Source organism: Erigeron canadensis, chromosome 4 (assembly GCF_010389155.1).
Source record: "Erigeron canadensis isolate Cc75 chromosome 4, C_canadensis_v1, whole genome shotgun sequence".
Lineage (NCBI taxonomy): Eukaryota > Viridiplantae > Streptophyta > Magnoliopsida > Asterales > Asteraceae > Erigeron > Erigeron canadensis.
Genome location: NC_057764.1, coordinates 33,619,999 through 33,632,711, shown reverse-complemented (window position 1 = coordinate 33,632,711; position 12,713 = coordinate 33,619,999). Strand labels below are relative to the sequence as shown.

Below are 12,713 nucleotides of genomic sequence, written 5' to 3'. Positions count from 1 at the left end.
ATTCCAGTGAGTGGTGGTTACTTTTGCTATTGATCCACACCACACAGTTAAACACACTCAAATATATATATGCAAATTTTCTCCAACTAATTTTTAATAATATAATGCTGAGCTCTGCAGTTTTCTGCACTGCATTCTCCCCGTACTCAACAACCTATTCACATCTCTCATTTCGTCCAACCCGGGTCACCTCGAGTCCCACCCGTCTGTCCGTGTCTATTCGTCTCAAAAAACCGAGCAGACGCTTTCTAGCTTGTTTGTCAAATGAAGAAAATTCGGTCACAAAACCCCCGCCTAAACTTGCACTGCAAGGCACAAAGATTGTACCTTTAGTACTCTCACTATCAGCCGGTTTAATCCTACGTTTTGTTATATCAAAACCCGATGAAGTTACTGATCAAGCATGGCAGCTTCTTTCGATATTCGTATCCACGATTGCTGGCCTTGTTCTGTCTCCCTTGCCTGTAGGCGCTTGGGCTTTTCTTGGCCTTACTGCAACGATTTTAACGAAAACTTTGACTTTCGCTGAAGCGTTTAGCGCGTTTGAGAATGAAGTGATTTGGTTGATTGTGATATCTTTCTTTTTCGCACGTGGGTTTGTTAAGACTGGATTAGGCGATAGAGTTGCGACGTATTTTGTGAAATGGTTAGGGAAGAGTACATTGGGGTTGTCTTATGGGTTGACTTTGAGTGAGACTTTGATTGCGCCGGCAATGCCTAGTACTACTGCAAGGGCTGGTGGTGTATTTTTGCCGATTATTAAGTCGTTGTCTGTTTCAGCTGGGAGTTTGCCTAATGATCCCTCTGCCAAGAAGCTTGGGGCTTATCTTATTCAGTCACAGTTTCAGGTACTGAAATCTTGAATACATTTGATCAAATTTTACATTTTATTGGATTGTCAGATAGAGTTAATTTGGGATTTTGATGTTGATTATGTGATTTGAATTGATATATATGGCCCTAGAGTGCATCTACAATGGAAGATTTAAAGACTTGCTTGTTTTAGTTGGTCTTTAGTATTCAACATTAAGTTGGGTCATTTTGTGTTAAAGGAATGGACTTTACAAGTCTCTTTTTAGCATCTACAATGGTCATTTTGTATTAATGAAATGAATTGCCTTTACAAGTCTCTTTTTAGCAAACTTGGTTCAGACCTGCACTAAGGACAATACACCATTAGCCAAACCAAAGGGGGGTGGGGGGTCAACCCTTTGATCAGTCTTCGTGGTCAGAATTAGTAATCGATAGCTGAAAGAGTAATGGCGATGAAGTATACTAGTATAGTGTAGTTAATGAGTGAATACCTTAAGAAGTTAAGATGCTTGATTAGTATTTATAAGGTCATTGATGGTTAATCTGGGTTAATGCATTAATTACTGTTATCTGGTTTTAGTAAACTCATCTTTTTCTAATAAGATTTTCACTTGTTAAACTCATATCCAAACTGCCCATTAACTTGTTTCAACCCGTTTTGTAAACTTGTTGTGAAACCAAGCCTTGGAATTACTTTAGGTCAGAAAGAACAACATTTTTATCTGTTTTATTTAGTTGTTTGTAACTTCATTTATCTACCTTATACTGTATTCATGATCTATGGCAGTGTGCTGGTAACTCTAGTGCTCTTTTTCTAACTGCTGCAGCACAAAATCTCTTATGTGTGCAATTAGCCGAGGAGCTTGGGGTGGTGGTTGCAGACCCATGGGTCATATGGTTCAAGGCGGCTAGCTTACCTGCTTTTGCTTCACTATTACTAACTCCGTATATCTTGTACAAAATTTACCCTCCTGAAATAAAAGATACACCCGGAGCCCCTGCTATGGCTGCAAAGAAACTTGACCTTATGGGTCCAGTTACGACTAACGAGTGGGTGATGATTGGCACCATGATTCTTGCCGTCTCTCTATGGGTATTTGGGTATGAAACATTTTTCATTTGATCACTCTAACTTCTCGGTACATTGACATTAACTTTTGAATCAAATTACTGAAGGAAGGGTTAACCATTGTTCTTATGAAAATGCAAAAACAAACACTAAACTTTGCAACAACGAAAAAAATTTTTGGATATGAAGTACAATCACACCTTTATGATTTATTTTAGACCTTAAATGTCAAAAGACGCCCAAACAACTGATCATCTCATTCATATTATGCAAAATTATATGATCTCCTTCAAAACGCACATCCAAACAGCTGTAATTTATATCAAAGTACTAATGTCGTTCTTTCTCTATAAAGGGATATTATCGGTATATCAAGTGTTCTTACTGCAATGATAGCATTATCAATACTTTTGTTGATGGGAGTACTTGAATGGGAAGACTGCTTAAGTGAAAAATCAGCATGGGACACTTTAGCTTGGTTTGCAGTACTTGTGGGCATGGCGAGCCAGCTGACTAACCTTGGAATCATTATATGGATGTCAAATTATGTTGCATTTTTCCTGCAATCCTTCTCATTGAGCTGGCCTCTTGCTTTTGGTGTTCTCCAGGCGGCTTATTTCTTGATCCACTACATGTTTGCTAGTCAAACAGGTCATGTGGGAGCCTTGTACTCTGCATTTCTTGCTATGCACTTGGTAGCCGGTGTGCCTGGGGTATTGGCAGCACTCGCCTTAGCTTATAATACGAACTTATTTGGTGCTCTAACGCATTATAGTAGCGGCCAGGCTGCCGTTTTCTTTGGAGGTGAGTTTATTGTTGAGTTGGCAAACTGGGCAGGTCAACCAGGTTGGGTAAAAGGTAGAACTGGGGTCCATGTCAGTATGGATACCTTTTGGTCCAAAATTATAGATATGTTTATTGATAGATAGTGTCTACCATGATCAGAAACAAGTAATTTTTTCAAATAACTAATTCAATGGATCATGTAAAATGATAGGTTTTATGTATTGCAAATACACTTTGGGCGACCCTTTCCGTTCAAGATAACATCTTGATTTTACCAGTTGGACCCATTAGAGAACAAACATATAATGAATCGACCCATTCATAAGTAAACATTTTGATGTTACCATCCATATATCAACATTGCAGACTTGTTTATTTCGAATGAATGTAATTATAACAGGATCAAGACTGATATGTTACTATTTTCATTTGTTTTCTGTTTTCCCTTAACAGCCGGTTATGTAGACCTCCCAGATGTCTTCAAAATTGGGTTTGTTATGGCCTGTGTTAATGTCTTGATCTGGACAATTGTTGGTAGTCTCTGGTGGAAATTTTTGGGGCTCTATTGATCCACAAGTTTTAAGTAAGTACATATATTTATTATTTATATAATTATAACTCCCTTCTTTCACAGTAGTAATCAAGATTCCTTTTTTTAAGACGTGGAATCGTTTATATGTAACAAAGCAATTCAGATAACGTAATAGAAAATGAAGTACGTTCTTCATTGTTGATTTAGTGAAGTTTATTAGTGACTGAACCGTGTCTATGTATCAGTCTTATATGAATGTATATCGTTTTGGTCAGGTGACTGTTGTTAGTACATTTCCTAACATTGATCTTTAGTACTTCAACAGCATGTAACATTTAGCTGACTAGTCCACAAGGTCTGTGAGTCGCATGTTCCAGGAATCGCAAACATCTTACCATAATTGTCTTTGTTGTAAAATAACGTTCGTGATCTTATTTTGAAGAATATTGATGCCAAAGTCGTTTCACTGGTTCTATAAATGGTCAAACACCTTTTGTTTATTAAGACTAAAGCCGTGCTAGAATCTCTCATCTTGTACACATACAACTGTAGGAAGAATTTGGTATTTTAATCAATTAATAAGTGATTGTGGTAGACTGATTCTTGTGATAATTCTGGCTACTACCATCCCAGCAGCCAAAGCAGCTCCAAATAACGCATGCAACCGAACACAGAAATATTTCGCCATAAATATTTTCATATTATCCTGAAAGAAAAAAGTTCTATTCACAACGTTGATGTTTTACAGTAGCAGTACTTTTAAGTGATTCTGCAACTCACCTGGTGGTTATCGGAAACAAAGCTGACTACAAGCCTGCCCATGGGTAGTGTAAGTGCACACAGAAACTAAATACACAAAAGTCGATTTAGTTTCTTCATACGTTTTACCTGCATGAAAATATACACTTGTTCTGGAAAAGGGACTCTAAATGCTTACTATGGAAGTGACTGGGAGAGCTCTGCAAATGCCAAGAAGAAACAGAAGTGCATAGAGGGAAATCACTGCCGTTTTCACCACATTTGAACCTGTTTTTGCGCCGATCCTCACCTGTAGACGATTAAGCAGAGCTGTTTCAATTTTAGAGTCACTTGGATGGTCTGAAATGGAGGTTTGGATTTTCACGTCAAACCACATGGAAAATTGTGGTTTGAATGACTACTTACCAGAGGAGAGAGTTTCCCTACCGCTTTATCGCCTGTAATCTGAGATTGAAAGTCAAATAAACCTCTGGTAACTAAGAAAGATGGAGAAAAAGATAGAAAAAATACACAGTCGGCAGAATGGGAGGCTCAGCCAAGCAGTGAATATTTGCATACAGGTAAATTGGGATGCGTTACCTGATATAGTCTTCGTCCAAAACTTTTTAGTTCTTATGGCATGAAAAGTAATTGCAAAACTTATTTTACTTCACAAGTATTCTAGTTTCCTAGACAAACGAATTTGGAGATTTTATGCATTAAAACTACATTTTGGGTGGCCTGCCACTCACTTTATTTGTTATCCGTTTGACTTGTTATAGATTGAAACATCACAATACCTGGTGAAAGTGACTGCAGAAAAGAATAAGCGATGTGGTAATGCCAACTAATACTGAAGCCGATAAAATAGTGCCAGTTATTGGTAGACTTTTCACCATTGTGCTACTACTACCTTGTAACAGGTAAAAGGCTGTGGTTGCAAAAGGTCCAAAAGCTGCAAAGCACAATGGTTCTCCCAGACCCAGGTAACTCAACCGGAAAGGTGGGCACTGTGACAGGTTAGTGTACAGTACAAGTAAGCAAATGCATAGGGGGGTATTTCTGTTTTGGGTGTAATGGTGTATTAGTACCTGATATATGTAACCACAAGTAATTGCAGAAGCCAGGAGCAACATTGACCTCATATTTGCAGCCTCCATGGCTGCCCAAACAAGCCCCGTGGACCCTAAAGCAAGCAATAATAATGCAGCCATAAGAGTCCCTGACCGGCTGCATAGGCACATTACTCTCGTGTTTAGAATTGACAAACAAGAAACTGAATCTAGAAGTATTTGTTTTGTCTGCTTTGCAAGTGATTATACGATACTGAATTGTCATGATCAGATGATAAGTCACAAAAGATACTGTTTGGATGTGCTTTTGTTGATTGAAGTTTTAATAATTAAATGCTCGACTGTCATATATGAATTTATAAAAAGAAAATAATACATAAAATAGTTATAGTGAGATTAATGTAAAAATTGGGCGACATATTGTGAAATGAGAGTAGTTTTCTTTTACCCTTATATCGATTTTGTTGCAGTCAATATGGAATTGATTATTTGACCCTTGAATTGGTAGCACAATGCCAACATTATAAACAGATTATTCAACTTTAGATAATCTGACAGTCAGTATTAAAACACAAATCCAAAAGGATATGTAGTAATGTACCTTCCGATCATGTTAACAACAGACTCTTTCTTGTTTATATCTGCTCCTGTATCAAAATCATAAACATCGTTGCTGCCCCGATTAAATGCCAGATGACCACACTTTCTATAGCATATAGACCGAACTTTTTCATGAACATGTTGTATTATTACCTTAAATTGAGCCAAGTGATTATAAGGATCGATGAAGCCAAAAGCAGAGCATATTGCTTGGCTGAATACACACCTGTTTGTAGATAAGCTGCTGCGCTTCCCACCTGTAAACAAATAATGTAATTTGATCTAGAAGTTGAAGGAGAAGACAGAAATGCCCGATTTTCTTGAAAAAACTTACAGTTAAGGGAACTAGTGCAACGGAATAGATTGGTAACTTGATTGCCCTCCATACTAATGTTGCTTTAGAGATACCATCTTCATTAATATCTTCATGAGTAGAACTTGTAATATGATCATTTGTTTGACTTTTTGTGGGTACTAGTTGGCATCTTCTTTGTCTATGGACCTCTAGTCGTCTTACATGAGTCTCGTTGAAGTTTAATCGAGTGGCGAAGCAGCACACAGATGATGATTTTAAGATACCAGATAATGAAACTAAAGGGTGATACCTATTGAACATATATTAGAACACAGTCCATAAGTTTCATTAGTTTTTAACATACAAACGAACATTGTGGTGCCAGATTTCGTACATCAAATGTCACAAAAATACTTTCAATCTTTACCAAAGTTTTGATGAATTTAAAAGAAACAAGAAATGAACTTCTGTATGGCTTATATAACAATAGCCTTTACAAACAAAAAAAGATACACCAACGAAATCCCACGCTTAACCCCCCAAAATATGTTGCATTCAAAGCAAGAAAAGAAATGGGTTCAAAATGACCACCTGAATATCCCGGTTAGGTTAGGCCACGTATATATCTAAGTCAAAAGACCCACCCTCTCAGGTAGCCTGGACAAGAAAAACCTTATCCGTTTACCCATTGGGATTCAAACTAGCACATAAACTGTCAAGCTCTAACAGGAAAACCCAAAGAAAATATTACTTGTATTAGTCAAAGGAACAAACAGCATTCCAAAACCAAGAGTATCTACGCCCAAAAAAACTAAATTCATATACAAACTTATTATACAAAGAATTCATGCAAATAACTAATACAAAACCAAAATGAGATACTGTACAATATATAGTACATATATGATATATCAGAACAAAGCTTTCAATGGAAAAACAAAGGATTGTATGGTTATTTGAAAATATAAATAGTACTAAAATGAGGAAACATGCCTGGTTACATTGTTTGTGTTTTGGAGATGAAAACCAAACATCCATGAACTTTGGTTGCAAAATTTGGACATCTTTTTTTACTTGCTGCTACTCCCACCACATACTACACTCAAGATGGAGGGAAAGGATAAGGATGTTTTTTACTTGTACTCCTTGTACTTTTGACTATGTTCGGATATGCCCATATGGTTTCCATTTTATCAAAATATCTACAAAGATATCTTTATTTTCAGATTTCTAATAAAGATATTTTGGACAGGAGAGAATTACATATATATTTTTTTATCTTTATTATAATCTGGAGCAAATCAAATAAGAACTCTCTTAAAATAAGAAGATGAAAACACTTAAAAACTTCATTTTGATGCATTAAAAGTCTATAAAACTAATATAATGTATAGCTAATTATCATTATTTAAGTGTTTAACAACATATTGGTCTCTCAAAATCAAGAAAATTATGTTTTTTGTTTTACGCATCCATTTTGGATGCACATTCATCAAAATGATGCATCCAACAAAAAACGTGATTTTTTCAATTTTGACGGATCAATGTGTTGTTAAACACTTAAATAATGATAATTTATTATGCACTATGTTAGTTCTATGGATTTTTAATGCATCAAATGATGTTTTTAAGTGTTCTCATTGTTTTTATTTTAAGAGTATTCTTACCGGAATGTTACCCATCATAATCATTACTTTTATACTTAATCTTTATATATATATATATTTATTTATTTTAAAGGAGAAATGATCTGCATATTTGTCAAGAAAAAAATTTCTATTTTATCTCCTGAAAAAGTTTACTAAATGTATACATTTAATCCTTTGTATAGGAGAATGGCATACCTAAGATTGTGTAATATTGCAGTAAGGATGATGTCCATTTTTTTTTTTCGTTGTCCCCCGTCTGTCTTCTCACGCTCTCTCTACCGCCCATGTTGTAAGCCCAGTTTCGAATCAAGCCGAATTCATAATTATCCTCCCTGCATTGTATGTTAACTTCTTATTTGATTACTTATTTGAATTTTTTTAAAAACGTGACTACCGAATGTCATGTCTTTATTATTACGAGTATATTATCTTTATCTTTATATATATTAAAATGGTACCCGCGCATTGCGGCTGATACAATTGACATCACAAAATCATCTGATGTACACCTATTTCCCCGAACGGAACATGTTTAAATCGCAATGTTATACATATACTAACAAGGGGCCGGTGAGTTGTTTGTGTTCAAGGGTTGGGGAATAAGGAGGGTATAAGTGTGATTTCGTCATGTGTAACTTTCAACATTTAGAAGAGAGTGTTAATCTTTTTATAAAGAAGTATACTAGTACTAATACCTTTACAATGTACGGACTGGTTGTATAATTCAAAATATAATTTATGTACTATGTCTATGAGTTAATGATTTAATTATATCAATTCATACGGTTTTCATTACGATTGAAGATAAATAAAATAATATGTATGCATAATAGTCATATTAGAAACAAAAACAACCAGGCTAGCAAGAAAAAACAATAAAGATAAGAAAAGCAAATACATGCATCAATGGTCGAATTATCTACCAATAAACTCAAACAGGATTAAGATATTTTTAAAATGACATGTGGCATATCCTTGATCGACACATGTCATTTAATTTTTTTTAATTGTATATAGATTCAATTTTCTTTATTAGATTTAAAATTAAACTCTAACTTATTATATTTATTTTATTAAATTAGTTTTTATAATTGTATATAGATTCAATTTTCCTATTTTAGATATCGAATTAAACTCGGACTATTGACTTATTAATACAAAAGACATTATACCCTTATTTGATTGATTGTTATCTCATTAATAAACTGTCTCTTTTTCTTTCTCAATTCTCCAACTCCTATTACATATATTAATTATAATAAGTTATTAACATGAAGACTTCAAAATATTGAGTTTACAATTAAAATCACAAGGTTATTTGCCGTCATCCACTATGCTTACAAGTTTCGATTTTGATGTGATTCTAAAAATTTAAGGTAATTTCAAAACTCTAACTAAACATATATTATATTTATCTTTACTGTTTATTGTAATTTAGTTTCGATTATCGATTTATTTGAATCATAATTTAATAGAGTATCATGTATGAGACATATTTAAATTTCTTTATAATATAATTTATATTACCGTACATCGTACGAGTATTAGGACTATTACTACTTATATAAAATAAGAACATCCAAAGTATTAGTAAAATTAAAGTTGGAATTGGGGTGGGACTAGATTTATATATTCTTATTTCTATTAAAATTTTCTTATTATAAATTAACTTCCGCAATAATATATTGTTTATTTAATGATATATGTAATATTATATTATATATTATATGGTATAATAAATGTTTAATTAGTATTTAATAGGTAATATAGAAATTGATAAGAATTACAACGTAACTAAAAGTAGGAAACATATTTAATAAATCAGAATTGACATGTGTCAGGTAATATGACACATGTATTAAAAATACTTAAATCCTATTTTAGTATATTTGTATTTATATATACTAAAAGAAAACTGACCTAACCACTTATTAACCAATCATAACTCTTTATTCATTCAAAATAAACACTAATGATCGATGTCTTCTTTATATATCTTAACTTTTTTAATTTAAACCCTTATTCTAAATGACTAAATATCTTTAAAGAAACTAAAACTCATATGAACTCTTTATGTTAACTGATTGTATGTTATACACGATTTGTTTTTCTAATGCATTTACTCGTGACCTAGCGAATTATTGACTAATAACAATTCTTAATTCCTCTAAAGTCTTTTTATATACAAAAAGACAGTCCTTTTAATAAATTATCGACTAAATACAACTTTCGGTTTTCTCAAATTGACTTATGCTTTCAATTTTGACTTTTACTATCTTCTTACTTATCGACCAATCGCAAGTCTCAATTTTAATAAATTGACTTTTACTTTTAATTTTGGTTTTAATTTCATTTTTTGGTTTTTCATCACTAATTTACACTTTTTAACTAATAACTTTAACAAAATAAGTTAATATATCCAATAGAATAAAATAATAGCTTATATATAGATATATTATATATAGATATTATATATATATATATAGGGAAAAGGGAATATAAGGATGTCCGGCACCTAAGCTTAGGTGTGGAACCCTTCACATACTAACATTTTTTTATTTCTTGTTTAATAAATAAATGCATGGGCTCCCATGATTTTTATGGATTAAAAAAACAATATGTGAGTGTTCCACACCTAAACTTAGATACCCGACAACCTTATATTCTCATCCACACACACACATATATATATATATATATATATATTATATTATAATAACATGTTTTATCTTATAAATGCAAAGTTGATTAACTAAATATAAATATAATTCAATGTCAATACGATAGATTTAATGAAATTTTAATCTAATATTAATATTACAATTTTTGTCATGAACTCTTTTAATTTTTGTATACCTTTAATTTTTTTATACGGGTCTAAAATCTAGTATTTTCATTAAAGTGTTTTTATTATCAAATCATGGATTTTGCACCAAATTTATAATTCACGTTTATATATTACTGGGGAATGGGTCGAGTAAAGTCCCATGGCAGTGTTTGTGGCCCAATGGGCCTGTTTACTTGGCAACTTAACTGATTCCTTGTTCACATATCATTATTTACTTGGTAATAATTAGGGGTGAGTATGGATCGGTTTGGTTTGGTTTGGTTTTTGGCTAAAACCGAAACCATAACCGATCCATTCAGTTTTTAGAAAACCCAATCCATTGGATTTGGTTTTTGTTCAGTTCGGTTTCGGTTTTTGTTCGGTTTTTATTATAATTTTTTTTTAACTTTTTTGTTTATTATGTTATAAATTTAATTTTCAGTTGTTAAAAAAAAATATGATATAGAAATTAAAATATAAAGATGTTTTTTATCGACTAATTATATTTTTTAGGTGTTAAAATTGATATAACTTTTATAAAATGAATTGATTTTCTTATACGTTTTCATCTAAAACATACAATTTATATAGATTTGTATACTAAAAAGACAAAAAGTTTAAATATATTAACATATTTACAAATTATAAGTAATAAATATAAATGTAATATGATATAAATATTAAATAATTAATATATAATTGATTCGGTTCGGTTTTTGATCGATTTTTTGGCATATGAAACCGAAACCCGAACCGATCCATTCAGTTTTTAGAAAACAAAAAACCAAACCAATGGATTTCGTTCGGTTTTCGGTTTTTTCGGTTCGGTTTTGTCGGCTTTTTCGGTTTTGGTTTTCCGGTTCGGTTTTTGCTCACCCCTAATAATAATTGATTCCTTAATTTCAGATGTCATTTATATTTCTACCTTTTATATCCTATATTTTGCACTTTTACTTATTTTTACAACACCTGGTACATAATAACAAATACTTTTACGTGTTATTATTTTATTATGCATGTATGTATTATATCTACAAAAATCACCACAACGACCACAAGCAGTCTTCCACGGATTTAAGGGGGTGTTTGGTAGGGTGAAATGGAAATGGTAGAAATGAAATGAGAATCACTTCCCTTGTTTGGTTACACAAGAGAATGAAAATGAAGAGGTAGAAAGGGGAATCATTTCCATTCTCATGATTCCTCCCAAAATGATGAAGAATGGTGAGAATGGAATCAAATTACTTTTTTTTTCTCATGTATTTAATTATTAATTATTTATATTATGATATTATAATTAGTTTTTGTTAAAAAAAAATTCATATTAATTTGTTTATTTTTTATATTTATCTTATTATGATTCTATGTTGTTACCAAACAATGTAATTATTCTCTTACCAAATACTTATTCTCTTTCCTACTATTTTCATTCTTTATTACATTTTCATTCTCAGTGATTCCCTCTTACCAAACACCCCCTAATTATCTAAAGCACCCACCAACACAATCCATAAATCACTACCACCACAACCACATGCTCTTTTGAATCATCATCTCGTATTGCATTATTATTCGGCAGTTATAGTTATAATATTAGATTGGAAGACATTGATGATGATACTGATGATTTATGGATTTTGGTGACAAACCTTAATCCTCAAATCTCACATCTTTAATAAAAAATGTAACCTTTAAGTTGTGATATGACCACCGCCACCTTAGAGATCCGGCCATCTCATCCCCGCCACCATCAAGATTCCGGCGACAACGATAGCAACGGCGGCGGAAGAAGCAGCAATGGTGGCAGAGCTGAGTAATATATTTTTTTGTATTATAAATTATTTAACAGATCTATGCGTTATCCGGCACCGCCACATTATAACCTCCAAATTCCTGTTGATATCCGGCACCGCCGCCCATCACCTCCAGATTCCAACGATATATTGTTTTATATATTTGATTGATTGTATTAGGTCTGGCAAAATGAGCGGGTCAGGCGGGTTTGGGTAACGGGTCAAAACGGGTGCGGGTCCAAACGGGTAATTTCAGAGTTGCGGGTCAAACGGGTGCTGGTCAACCCGCATTTTTTTTGCTTATTTGCTTGTCTCATCTCTTGTCCTAATTGAATGATAATAACTAATGTTTTTACAAGTAAATGGTAATTAGTCTATTTATACCGATTGAATGTTAAAATCGGGAAACCTATTTATATAATTTTATGAAAACATCACTTGACCATTATACTAATAGAATGGTAATCAATATGTTTATCCATCAAAGTTTCAAACTCTAAAGTTAAACGAAAGGACATATTTGTACATTGCATTTGAG

The 12,713-nt window shown here is 32.9% G+C and overlaps 2 protein-coding genes across 8 annotated transcripts; one reads left to right on the top strand and one right to left on the bottom strand.

Annotated features, from left to right (window-relative positions):
• On the top strand, window positions 1-5,345 carry LOC122597976 (dicarboxylate transporter 2.1, chloroplastic-like). Of its 4 annotated transcripts, none has more exons than XM_043770575.1 (7): window positions 1-848; window positions 1,601-1,914; window positions 2,238-2,686; window positions 3,122-3,251; window positions 3,949-4,519; window positions 4,721-4,775; window positions 4,862-5,345. In XM_043770575.1, exons 1-4 carry the CDS (start codon window positions 105-107, stop codon window positions 3,235-3,237), a joined length of 1,623 nt encoding a protein of 540 aa, XP_043626510.1. In that variant the 5' UTR covers window positions 1-104; the 3' UTR covers window positions 3,238-3,251; window positions 3,949-4,519; window positions 4,721-4,775; window positions 4,862-5,345. The 4 variants fall into 4 exon arrangements, with proteins under 4 accessions (XP_043626510.1, XP_043626509.1, XP_043626508.1 ...); XM_043770574.1 differs by having other exon boundaries at window positions 3,476-4,519; XM_043770573.1 differs by having other exon boundaries at window positions 2-848; window positions 3,122-4,519; window positions 4,862-4,957; window positions 5,059-5,345.
• LOC122597977 (2-carboxy-1,4-naphthoquinone phytyltransferase, chloroplastic) lies at window positions 3,668-7,024 on the bottom strand. Of its 4 annotated transcripts, XM_043770578.1 has the most exons (10): window positions 6,900-6,999; window positions 5,946-6,216; window positions 5,765-5,868; window positions 5,613-5,684; window positions 5,030-5,168; window positions 4,739-4,948; window positions 4,365-4,403; window positions 4,138-4,248; window positions 3,981-4,046; window positions 3,668-3,906 (listed from the first exon to the last, which is right to left on the bottom strand). In XM_043770578.1, exons 1-10 carry the CDS (start codon window positions 6,968-6,970, stop codon window positions 3,772-3,774), a joined length of 1,218 nt encoding a protein of 405 aa, XP_043626513.1. In that variant the 5' UTR covers window positions 6,971-6,999; the 3' UTR covers window positions 3,668-3,771. The 4 variants fall into 4 exon arrangements, with proteins under 4 accessions (XP_043626513.1, XP_043626512.1, XP_043626515.1 ...); XM_043770577.1 differs by having other exon boundaries at window positions 4,739-5,168; XM_043770580.1 differs by lacking the exon at window positions 4,739-4,948.
• Window positions 7,025-12,713: the final 5,689 nt, after the last annotated feature.